At 40.8% G+C, this 13,361-nt stretch overlaps 1 protein-coding gene across 7 annotated transcripts in view; it reads right to left on the bottom strand.

The window, feature by feature from the left end:
- ATG7 (autophagy related 7) overlaps positions 1-13,361 on the bottom strand; it is a 237,231-nt gene that overhangs the window by 179,240 nt on the left and 44,630 nt on the right. For all 7 annotated transcript variants that reach the window (XM_029242464.1, XM_029242467.1, XM_029242470.1 and 4 more), the window contains 4 exons: positions 10,461-10,551; positions 9,558-9,702; positions 4,172-4,330; positions 407-601 (listed from right to left, as the gene is read on the bottom strand). In XM_029242464.1, coding sequence (XP_029098297.1) covers positions 407-601; positions 4,172-4,330; positions 9,558-9,702; positions 10,461-10,551 — 590 coding nt within the window. The remainder of the gene's footprint in view (positions 1-406; positions 602-4,171; positions 4,331-9,557; positions 9,703-10,460; positions 10,552-13,361) is intronic.

Raw genomic sequence — 13,361 nt, 5'->3', positions numbered from 1 at the left:
TTCTTGGTGAAAATGAAAAATGTGTCTTTTATTTTTACTTAAAACTGAAGGCACTTTTTGGCCAACCCAGTGTTTAAACATTCAGTTCTTTTGGCCCTTGAAGTTGTCACTGACCCAACAGTAGTGAATGAGAAAATCTTTGCCCTTTTGGAGCTTACATTCTATTGTAAGTAGAGCGTCCCTTCCAGTAAAGGACCTCACAGGGTGGTTATGAAAATTAAACAGTAAAGGGTAACAATTATGCTGGATGATGGTGCATAAGGCAGAGACAGTCTCTGGAGGAAGCCCTCTTGTACCAGGTCACTAGGCCACACAAAGCACCTTCTGCTCTGGAGGGGGCAGACTGGGGACACTTCCGCCTGGGGAGATGATGCATTAAGTCACCACCAGAGGACCCACACTCTACCTTTCTCTTGCTCGCGGCGATGACGGCGGGCAGCCATCGGCTCTCCCGGGTGTCCATCAGCAGGAACACGACATCATGGCCTTCGACGAGCTGCTCTAGCCGCTCCACATCCCTGCGGGCCTGCTCCAGGGTGACGCTGGAGAAGTTCACTGGGTGTCCCGGCATGGGGATGCTCATGTTGAACCCTCTGGCGTTCTGGGGACACACCAGAGAGAGGGGGGTCTGAAGCAAAGGGACAGGCGGGATCTCAGAGCCCGCATCTCCCGGTCGCCGCAAGCATGCACACATGGTCGCTTACAGCCTGAAATCTCTCCGTCATGACCACTCTGCCTTAGCCTTCTGCTGCCTGTGCCCCCAACCCTCTTCACCTCTTCAACCTAGACCACGCTTTCCTGTCACCCAGGGTCCCTGAAGCTGGACAGAGCAGCAAACAGAGACACACGGATCCTAGTTCCAAAGTGGGTGGGGGGCACTTCCCGTGTGAGAAAAGGTGAACACTGGAGAAAACTGTGTACCTTTGGCTCTTTCCTACAATCTGAGGCCAAGAAACTTCACCAAAATGCCCTCTGCCTGCCCAAGTCCCTCCATCCAGCCAAGCTGTCTCTCCCCACTTATTCCCAAGCTGCCCTCCCCTCCACTTCCTTACAGTAGAATACCTCCAAATGGGATGTCAGAACAAAAATAATTTAATAAATTCATATAAGATTAGAATGGCTGCTAGTCTTGCCTTAATCTTCTTAGGAGTATATGCATTAAAAACAAACAAAACCCTCAAAACCAAAAAACTCTACTTGCTGACTTGAACTAGAAAACTGACTTAGGAGTGTATAGATATTTGTTTGGGGGGTGGGTGACAGCTATGTGTGGTAGTGAAGCTTCATTTCCTGTCCAAAAGCAGAAGCTGCCCAGCAACCTGGGTTCCCTTTGAGTGTGGGGACTCAGCATTTCTCATGGGGGCTTTAGAACAGCTCTGTAATTTACCTTTTGTCCCCTGCTGGCTCCACAATGTCTTGGCAGATGAATTGTGAGTCACAAAGGAGTGCCAATGGGCTAAAAAGTGTCTGCATGCAATAAATTGGGACAAACATTTCTTTCTGAGACCACAGTCTTTCACTACATATTGTTCTGTGTCTGAAGAGTCATTTTATATAATCTACCCAGGTGCAGAACTTTTAGGTGCATAATGGTAGGAGAGCTAGTCTATCAGTTACTCTTCAGGGTTGAAAGCAGATGTCCAGAGCTGGGTTTTAAAACCCCTAGTGTGGCTCTACAATCCTACATTTTATTGCTTTACCTTTGGGAGAAAAAAAATGGTGACCTCAAATAGTTATTTGATTTATTAAAGGTCAGGTTTTTTTCCTATTCAATTAATTCAACCCCAGGATTAGGCATGGTATTTGCAGCCGAGCAGTTCTTTTCATGTCTTCTTCACTTAGGGCTAGCCTTCTGTCCATGGCCTGGTGTAAGGAGGGTGATGAGTAAATATTTGTTGAATGAAAATATCAACAATATTGACTGTTGAACACACAAAGAAAATTACATAAGCCTGGCTAACCAATAAGTGAAACAGTTTCACAAGTACTTTTCACGAATTTGATGAATTACACTAGTACTTAGATGCATTCTGTGTTATCTATTATTACTTATAAGGCATGAAGGATAAAAGTATAAAAGACCTGGCTCCCAGTGGTAAGGAATGCATAATCCAATAGGTAAAATGGAGTAACATGATGTAGGTGCTGAGGAAGAGGCTTGATCCTGGTAGGCTGATGTTTTCAAGAAAAGGTGAACTTGATCTCTAAGGCCCAGCATGACCTGGCCTTTGCTGACACGGACGCCCTAGCTCTGTCTCTTTCTTGACCTCCATGCTTCAGCCAGCCTGGTTTTCTTTCAGTCCACAAAGGCAGCATGCTGCTTCCTACCTCAGGCCTCTGCACAAACAGCTCTGCCCCGCTTGGTCTAGCTAGCTCCCACCCACGCTTCAGGACTCAGCTTCCTCAAGGAAGCCTGGTTTAGGTCAGGCCTACCTGTTAAACATTCTCACAGCAACTGAGCTCCTGCCTCGTGCACTTGTTACAAGTGTAACCGTTTAGGAAATTAGTTTATTGACCCCAGCTAGACTTGAAGTTCAATGCAAGGCAGTGGGAACTTCGTCTGCCTTGTTCCCCAGTCCCTAGCACACAGTAGGCCTTAAATAAATATGTGAGGAGTGAGTAAGTCATAGAATGACTGAACAAAGAAATAGGGGGAATTGCATTGGGTCATAGACCATGGCTAGGATTTGGGCAAGCAAAACTTTCAGGCAGAGCTCAGATTCAAAGCCAGGTCTGTCTGGGCCCAGAGGGGAGTTCACAGTACTCTCTGGTGATAGAATGAATTATTTTTCCTGACTGTGTGCACTGCCTCCCTCTAAGAGAATTATATGTCCATGCCCTTTGCCATACAACTTTGCAGGACCTCCCACTAGGCAGGCAGGGTATCCTGACCAACCCCATTGACTTAGGGCCTGGCCCTGTGACTAGCTCTGGCAATGGAGATGGAGGACACTGCACAGTGCCATTTCTGAGGTGAGACTTTAACATGTATAGGTATGGTAAGCCTCACCAACCCCTTTACACTTCTACCTTCCACCATAAGAAGAGTAGGACAGCTGACTGTTGCTCCTGGAGTGTAGATTTTGAAATAATGACATACAGAGTAGATTGGAACCTGACTCGAAGCCTGAGTCCAGCCTAGCCTACAGCTAAGCTATGGCTAACCTGCAGACCCATGAGCATGAAATAATGTTTATGATCGTAAGCCATTTAGATTTTGGGAGTATGTGATATGCAATATTGTCACAGCAGAAACCTAACTAAGATGCCTCCTCAATGATGGGGTGTAACATTCTTATCTCTTCTGGCATCCAGCACCTCACTGGGTACAGTGGGTGTTCAACCAATACTGTTGAAGTAAACCCAATAAATGACATTCCTCTGGTACACTGATGAAATGGGCAAAACAGTCAAAGTTGCTTTTAAAGCAAAGACTGTTAAAATGAATGAATCTAATGCTGAGTGACTAAACAGAGAAATTTTGAGAAAGCAGGTTTTTTATTTTTAGCCAGGGCCAAGAGTTTCTTGTGGCACTTTAAGTACAAACAGATACTTCAGAGACACCTGATCTAACCTCTGTCACATAAACGGATTAAGCATGCAAGGTGCAGAATGTCTTTTGCTGGATGACCCCAAAAACACTGGCAAATTTCAAATCAAATGAGCTGAATGACTTGCCTCATTGTTTTTAAAATAAATGATGAAAGTCAAAAATAAGAAGCAGCTGGAATAAAAAGCTAAACATTAGCCAGATCTTTCTTCTGCAGACTTACATTCAATTTAATTTCATAAACCTGTACTAACTATCAAGTATTCTGGTGATGAGGAAAATAATATCCTACATCTGAGCCACCATAAACCCCTTTGGAACAAGGCAGTATCTAAAAATATTTGTACCCCAAATTCCCCAACTCAGATAATGCTTTGCAACTTATAAAACACTCTTTTCATGTACTCATTTTATTTTCATAATAATGTATGAGAGTTTTGTTCTTGTAATCTCCATCTCTGAGATGAGGAAACAGTGGTTTGGCCACATGATGAGGGCCTGGTAGTAAGTGACAGATGTCTGACTCCCTTTCACCAATACCACAGGGCCTCATTCCCCAAGACTTAAACACTGAAAGATCCAGGAGAAAACCTCAGATGTTCTCAAACAGCATCCACGTACCACTCCGGGGAATATTTTCTGGAGCCGGTCTGCTGCAGCCAGGGCCTTGGGCTTACCACCCTCCAGGCAATCTTCAAATTCATACAGAGGCTGCCTCACAGGGTTGGAATAGGAGATCTTGGCATTGTCCACAAATGTGATGTGTCTGACGCCCCAACCCTGCATGGAAACAGGAGATCATGGTGTGTCTCTGATGAACATTTCACAGGGTGTCTCCCTTGAAATCCCTAAAAGGGTTTTATTTTGGAGCAGCTTGGGAACCTCAAAATACAGGAAACTCCAGAAATTGAATTGTGCAAATTCAGTTTTTGACAGTGTCAATTTCCTTTAAAAGACAAAATAATTATACACACAGTGCCTGGCTTCCTACAGTAATGAGACTAAGAAATGTCATTGTGGGTCTGACTAATAATTCATTATTTTTGACAGTGGCACCAGAGGAAGCTTTGGGGGTGAGTCCCATAAGAACTGTCCCTGTTACTGTCTTAAAAGGATTAGCAAGAGCCACTCAATGTCCTTACTTTCCCTGAATGAATAAGTAAGCATAAGTAACATCTCATCCTAAAATTCACTTAAAGCCTGAATTAGCTCCTCGTAAAAGTGACTTATAAGTTATTTCCAATTGTACAACATCATAGAAGATTTTGTACTTTTTCTCCAAGAGGCAAAGCCCTTATTAATATTCTGGAATGTAGGGGAAAATTCTACATTCTCAGAGATAGTTTTCATGATTTCATACACTTCAATTCCATCTCCTATAAAGTCTTATAGAACCACATGATTTTAAAATTAGATAGGCTCTTTAAAATCTTTAGTTCAATTACTTTATTTTACAGATACAGAAACTGAAGCCCAGAAAAGATAAGTGACTTATCTTAGGTCATAGATCTGGTTCATGGAGGGGAGGAAATGAGATCCTCAGAGTGGCAACCAAATGAAGGTGCGTACTTTCTGGGGTGAGATGGGGTATGTGTATTTCAGTAAACCATAAACAAGCACAGTGATGTAAGAGAAGCCCCGCCAGGATTGGCTGCAGAGTTAAGAGTCTGATCTCTGTCTTATTTCAATATCCTTCCATTAGGGACTTTGAAATTCAGTTAGTCTGATGATTCCAGGGGCACAGTCAACAACAACCCAAGATTCACTGTCGGGGTGGAGGATGATAGGCCAGAATCCACTCTTTTGAAAGCATAGTTTAAGTCAGCTGTTTGTTTTGAAGCCCACTGGTAACTTTGGTCTACCCACCCAGTTTTATAAGTGACTTTCACCAGGTAAGCAAACTACCATGGAGGGGGAATAAACATATGGAATATCCAAAACTCAGTGGTGCTTGGCTTGGGGATATTTATTTCGGGAGTATTTTTGCATTTTAAAGCAATGCTGAGTGGAGAGCAAGGAAGGCAAGTCTGAGAACATGCTTGGCGGTGGGAAGAAAGCTACATAAATTACAAACATGCCACAGGTTAGTCACATGCATGTGGACTCTCACACTTAACTTTCAGTTTCCTGTAATGCTACACAGTTTAAATGGCTAATCTGTAAAGATTAAAGAAAATTACAATACTCAGTGCTGGTGAGGATGGGGTGATGAAAAAACTATTTTACCGATTGAGAATGTAAACTAGTATAATTCTTCTGGAAAGCAATTTGGCAATAGGTTTCTAGAACTTTTTAAATGTTCATATCCTTTGACCTACTTCCAGCAATCTGTTTTAGGAAATGATCTAAAATACTGACAAAAATGCAATCACAAAGATGTTCTCTGTAACATAATTTAGGGTTGTAAAAAACTAGAAACAATGTTAATGTCTAACATTAGGGGAATGTCACAGTAAATCATGTTTCAGCATACAAGAAGGCATACTCTACAGCCATTAAGAAAGCTTTTTAGGTATCCTTTTTAATGACATGAGAAAGTGTTTACAATGTTAATTGGTAAAAGCAAGGGGCATTTTTATATATCAAATAAGATTTTTAAATATACATTAAACAAACACTGAAAAGAAGTGAAAATGTAGTCGAAAAATGGGTCTTCTTTTCTTGCTTTACAACTCTTATACTCTACAAATTTTCTACAATGGGACTATAATGACTTTATAATTTTAAAAATGCTAAGAAAACTTAAGTACCTAATTCTGGAAGTTAGGAAAAGAATGAAATAAATTCCACAAAAACGGAGAAGGAAATGAATAAAGATAAAAGTAGATATTAATGAATCTGGAAGCAAAACGAAACAAAAATTATGGAATAAAGAGATCAAGGATTTAGTTCTCTGGAAAGACTGATAAAATAGACAAGCCTCTCTGGCAAGTTTGAAAAAGAGAAAACACAATTATTCAACATTAGGAATAAGGAGAGATAAAAGAGAGGATAAGGCTTCCCTGGTGGCGCAGTGGTTGCGAGTCCACCTGCCGATGCAGGGGACACGGATTCGTGCCCCGGTCCGGGAAGATCCCACATGCCGCAGAGCGGCTGGGCCCGTGAGCCATGGCCGCTGAGCCTGCGCGTCCGGAGCCTGTGCTCCACAAGGGGAGAGGCCACAACAGTGAGAGGCCCGCGTACCGCAAAAAAAAAAAAAAAAAAAAAGACAGAGAGGATAAAGAGAAGATTTAAAAGTTGGTAAGAAGGACTTCCCTGGTGGCGCAGTGATTAAGAATCTGCCTGCCAATGCAGCGGATTTGGGTTCAAGCCCTGGTCCAGGAAGATCCCTCATGCCCTGGAGCAACTAAGCCCGTGTGCCACAACTACTGAGCCTGCACTGTAGAGCCCATGAGCCACAACTACTGAAGCCCGGGCGCCTAAAGCCCATTCTCCGCAACAAGGGAAGCCACCGCAGTGAGAAGCCCACGCACCACAACGAAGAGTAGCTCCCACTCGCTGCAACTAGAGAAAGCCTGCATGCAGCAACAAAGACCCAACACAGCCAAAAAAGAAATAGAGAAATAAAGAAGTGCATTTAAAAAAAATGGAATAAAATAAAAGATGGTAAGAGAATACCACATGTATTTTATATCAATTAATTTTTAAATTTAGATGAAATGGATGATTTTCTAGGAAAACAACATGACTAAACTGACTCAAAAGAGGTATAAAATCTAAAAAGGTCAATGACTATAGAAACATTTGTAAAAGTTCCCAAAGATTCCCTGCCCTCACTGCCAAGAGAATTCCAAAAGACATCAGGCCCAGGTGGATTTATAACTGAATTTTGCCAAACCATCAAGGAACTGATAAGTCATACACTTAAACTGTCCTGGAGCATAGAAAAAGGCAGAAAGTTTTATTTTATAAAAGTAGTATAACTCAGCTATAAGATATACGACACCACAAAGAAAAGGAAAAAACATTACTATAAACCAACTTGACTTATGAATGCGTATGTAAAACCTAGCAATAAAACATTACCAGTTGAATCCCATAGTATATTAGAAGAATAACATACCATGAACAAATAGGGTTTTTTCCAGGAATGCTCAACATTAGAATATGATTATCTTGATAGATATATTTGATAAAGCTTAGCAATCATTTCTGATGTAAACTCATAGTAAACTAGAAATAAAAATCTGCCTCCTCAATTTATAAAAGAGCATTAGCAGAAACCAATATCACATATCAAAATTAAAGGAAAAAAAAAGAAGTTTCTCATTAAAAATCAGTAACAAAATGAGGATGCCAAATCTCACCACTATTCCTCAGCAAAACCATGGAGTCCTAGCCAGTCCTAGAAATAGGTATAAATGTTGGTGAGGAATACTTATCAACCTAGAAAATTCTAAAGAATCAAACAAAAAACTAATATAACTAAGAAAGTTTAGAAAGATGGCCAGATAGAATATCTTTCTTGTATATCCCAGTAATAGTCGACTGGAAATTTTAGTGGGAAGAACATATCTTTAAAAGAAAAAAAACAATTAAACATGTGAAAATAAACTAAATGAGGCATGTGTGAGACCTAAATAAAGAAAATGCTACAAAGATGATCTAAATAATTTAAGAGATATACAATGCTTCTGGAACTAAGGATCAATATTACAAAGATGTCAATCCTTCCCAATTTATCTATAAATTCATTGTAATTTGAGTTAAAGCTGTGAGTAATAATGCAGGAACAAATAAATGGAATGATGGAACAAGATAGAATCCAAAAAGAGACTCAGGTACATAAGGAGATTTAGTATTTGATTAAGGTGGGAAAATGATGATTTGTATTATTGAACGAATGCCATTCAATCAAATGACTATTCACTTTGTGGAAAAGAAGTTAGATATTTAACTCTCATCATAAAACAAAAATAAATTCCACATTGATAAAGATCTAAACATAAAAACAAGAGTTCTGTAAACCGTAAAGAAAAAGATTGACATATTTAATAACATCAAATTTTTAAAAACCTTTATGTGGCTAAAGATAACTTAAATTGAGAAAAATATTTGCATTATATTACAGAAAAAAGGTTAATATCCATTAAAAAAAGAACTCCTAGTCAATATATAAGAAACACAGCCCAAAGGACATAAATAGAAGAAATAAAATTCACGAAAGAAATAAAATTAAATACTAACCCTCACTAATTAAAGAAATGCAAAGTTAAAAGCTCTGTTTTACATTCTAACACAGTAATTCTACTTCTAGGGCTTTTTTCCTAAAGAAATAATTCCACGGACATGTAAAGATATAAGCATGTTCACTTCAACAGCATCTCTAAAAGAAAAATATGCTGAAATTGATTAAATAAATTGAGGACAAGACATATAATAAAATCCTACATATACATAATATGGAATACATAGAAAGAGAACCACAATTATTGTTATATTAAGTTAAAAATAAAAACGTGCTACAGACAGTATGCTATGATCCAATTTTTGTAAATATAAATAAATAAATAAGTAAGAGCAAAGATGACAAATGTCTCTCTCTGCATTTGCACATGCCTACGAAAACTTCAGGGAAAGATGCTGTGTAATAATCTGTGAAGTCTGCTTAATTCTGGTAAGTGACTTGGGATGGGAGTGGAGGGAGAGTTCCTGTTTCTACCTTATAATAAAAGCATGTATTCCTTTTATACTTAAAGAGATACTGAGAAAAGAAAAAAGGGAGGGAGACAGGGAGGAAAAAGAGAAGGGAGGGAGGGAGACAGAATAGGGGGAGTCTGGGAGCGAGAAGGCACTCAGGCGTAGTCGTTGCTTGGTATCCATGGGGGACTGGTTCCAGGAGCCCCTGGGGATACCAAAATCCACAGATACTCAAGTCCCTTACATAAAATACAAGGCCCTCCATATCTTTGGATGCGAAACCCACAGGTATGGAAGGTGGACTGTATAGCGAAATAAGAAGAGAAGCCACAGCTTTAGAGGTAACATCTGACCCCCACAAACTTACCATCAATGTCCTGGCTACATTACAACCCAAGGTGCCAGCTCCGAGCAGCAGACACTTGACAGACACAACCTTGTCTAAGTCCAGAGTAGGGACCAATCTCCAACACATCAATTTGAGATTTAGATCCACTGATGACTCAGCTAACCTAGAAAATGACAGAATTATTTATTTATTTAGTCAGTCACTCATTTATGCCCCAATCTTGTCCTTTTTAGATAGAAAGTAGCTGTATGAGAAAATAAGAAACAAATACTATGGAAATTAGTATCGAAGGAAAAGTAAAACAAAGCTTGAGGGTGAGCGAGGAGGAGAAAGGTGACCACACAGAACACATGCCACCATTATCCTCTGCAATTGCACAGTGATGGGCCACCAATCTGATCCTGAGCCCCCAGCAGCCAAGGTGAAATGGGAAGCATGACCAGGTGTAGGAGTTACTGTGTCCAGGAATAAAAACACACCAGCCGCTTATGAGGAAAGATTTTCCTAATACTGAAAACAGAGAAATTTCTGTCTCCTCAATAAAGGGGGTACTTACATCATGCCTTCAATACAATACTGGTTTCTGTGAAATATTTCTTATAATGTCCTTCAGTGTAGGCTAATGGACAAAATCAAAGGGCAATGAATAAAGAACTAAAAGGTGGTGTAGGTACAGAGGTCTGAGAGTCTGAGCTTGAAGCAAGAACGAAATGTACAATGTCTAGAGAAACGTGAATTGTGTGTCCTTCAGGATATCCATCATTAATATTAATTCTCACAACCAAACTTAAATCAAGAGGCAGCCAAGAGTGGATTAACACTCGTCATCAGTGTGAAGGCACCCCCTGACTGAACTGGGCAATGCTCTTGGCCTGACAGAACCTGGTGTGCACCCTGGAGAAAACGGCTTCCAAAGTATACCTTTTAGGGTCCATACATTCGCTGAGGTTCACCATCCTTGGTCCCATGCCTCCTTTCTGGTTCTTTTCCCATCCAACCGCCTTGGGACAATCTCAAGGCAAATAAAACAGTAAGTTTAGGGAAGGAGGGAAAAATAAAAAGTAAGTCAAAGCAGCAAGATGGCTCACGCATCCTTAAGCTTTCAGTTCACTTCTTTTTCAAGGAGGTTTGCAGGCCAGAATTTGCATCTACTCGCCTCAGTTGCCTCATTTTCCTGAGCCACTAGGAATCTTGTTTAGAGACCCTCAGACCCAAGCACTGCCTTCCCGCAGAAGGGCTTCAGAAACAGCCCTGGTCTCTGGCCCGAGTTGCCTTAACTTCTGTAGTTACTGGAAGTTGCTCCAAAAAAAGAATATATCTGGAGCTGGTCTAACCCTGTGAAGGGCTTTCTACCTTAGGAAGACAAGCCAGTGTGACTGCAGCACACCTTCTGCTGAGTTCCCACCTGGACCTGGACCTCTCCGTTGAGCGCACCCCTTCCGCTCTTCATCCTTATGTTACCCTTCCACCCAGCCTCTCAGTTCCATCACTGTGCCTACCTGTCTCCAGACCTCAGTCCAAGGAACTGCTCTTCTGTTAAGCTGCCCTCTCCTTTAAGCACATCCTTATCCATTCAGACTTTCCTCTCCTCTGACTTTTCCCTTTCCCGCTGACCTCTTTTAACCTCTGCATTGGGTGCCTCTGTAACTCCAATTCCAGCTGTTCTCAAAATTTGCTCCATGCAAAGCTCTGAGAGGATAAAGACTCCATGGCTGACGGGCTTGGGAAATGCTTCTGTACACCTACCTGTGTTCTCCCTCTGCCCCACCACCACCCAAACCTGGAGCATCACATCGCACATGAGGGAGATAAAGCTCTGAGAAACCTGCAGTAAAGGAGCCACTTTGTCTGATTTGGCTTTGAGCTTCCCAATCTTACCTGGCTCTCCATGAACTCCCTCAACCAGTAACACCAATTAAAATCTCACAGGACACATTCAGGGTAACGCTGCTCTATTCCACTGTTGCAAAATCCTCTTAAAAATCTCAAATGCTTTGCAGAATACTTCTGCTACCTCCTCACCTTAATGGAAACCTGGCTTCCTTGGTGGAAACCTGGCCTTGTAAATCTTGCTAATGGGGGCCACCCAGTCTTACACTCCCCACACCTTGGGACCTCAGTTGCTCTCCCCTCCTCACTGAATTCCCAAAATTCACAATAAAGCCTCAACTCCTTAGCAGGGAATTCACTCAGCCACCTACCCTTCCAGCATCACCTCCAATATGTGCTTGAAGTAACAGTCTCTGAAGGAACAGAAGCTCCTTGACTTAAGGTTAAGAGATACAGGACTATGGCAGGAATTTTACATTTGTCTCTAATTGTACACTGATATTCTTTGGACATTCTCCTACTTTTATATTTCTATCAACACCTCTATTTTCCTTTCCTTGGGAACTTTTTAGCTTTCAACCTTTGTTTCTTAACATAATACTGCCCAATATAATTATGGGCCCTAGAGTTGTTGATTTGCTTTACACAATTTTTTATTTCTGGTACAGGATGACCAATGGGAAACAAGGGGGTCAGTTATCTTCAAAAGCTACTTGGCTGAGGGTATCTTTCACAGCAAGGAGCCGAAAAACAAATGGCCCTTCCTGTTTTAACTCAGGTGCCCTGGTGCGGTCCGTTTTTACATCACAAAAAATTAAAACTGAAATAATAGATTTGAGTTCTTAAAGAGGCTAAGAACTCCAAAATCATTTTTCTGGGGAAAAAAAAGAGTTCAAACCAGTTACTAACTCATATTTTGTTTTATTTTCTTACTATTCTCATGTTAAATTTAAAAAGGGCTTCTCTAACACATGCACAGAAATTTGACAAGAAATTCAGAAACACAGTCTAGTACTATAATTAATAACTCCAGCCTCAGCTTTCTCCTGTTACAGATAAGAAATTATAAGACAAACACAAAATGTCATTGCAAATTAAAACATCTCTGTACTCAAGATGTTACAGACATTTTAAGAAAATTAGATGTACATTAAACTTACTGATAATTCTAAAAAATACTATAGGTGACCATAATATTTAGTCTATCATATCTGCTTCCATATTAGACATACCCCAAATTAATGAGAAAGTATTTTTTAGGGGAAAGTTAGGCCCTGTCTTCCCCTAGCTGGACAAAGAGGAGGAGCACAGCAAGGACAGGAGGTGAAAGGAGGGCTCTCCCACCCTCAGCAGTGTCTGCGGCTTCCCTCAGCCGGCTGCTCGAATGCTCTGTATCAGCAAAGCAGAGTGAGCTTGCCTGCACCACCAAGAGCAGAAGACATAGGATATTCAAAACTGCATTTCTTATAACACTGTCATTGCAACTATGGGATGTCTTAGAAATATTAAATGACACTACCATACGAATATGTTCAGTTCACATTATGATACAGAATAACTTTACAAAGTTCTAGTTATTAAAAGGTTTTATTTACAGCTAAGAGGGAAAACATTAATTTACGTGAAAAAAGAGGAACATCTGCCTTCCTTAAACTAAATAATCTACACTCAATATCAAGTGTAAAGACTTGACAGCACTACAGCGCTACAGAAAACCTCTTTTTCGAATAGCATTGCACGGTGTTTCCTGGGTTTGCCAGCTTCACCAAGCATCAGTAATATATCACTGGGAGCAGGGAGTAAGAGTAATTCAGTGAATTTATCTTAAAAAATGGAAAGAAAAGTGCCTCCCCCAAAAGTTGGTTGGCAGGATTAAGTGAGTGACGTGTGGAAATAGCTGGTGGCCTGCCAGGTGGAGACCAGGCCGCATTACTGGTTAGTTCATGCTCACCTCATTCCCCTGGAGCTACCTTCCAGTGGCGGCTTAATGAA

This window comes from Monodon monoceros, unplaced genomic scaffold (assembly GCF_005190385.1).
Source record: "Monodon monoceros isolate NGI ecotype Baffin Bay Population unplaced genomic scaffold, NGI_Narwhal_1 Super_Scaffold_3, whole genome shotgun sequence".
Taxonomy (NCBI): domain Eukaryota; kingdom Metazoa; phylum Chordata; class Mammalia; order Artiodactyla; family Monodontidae; genus Monodon; species Monodon monoceros.
The sequence above is the reverse complement of the archived record's forward strand: the minus strand, read 5'-3'. Positions and strand labels throughout refer to the sequence as shown.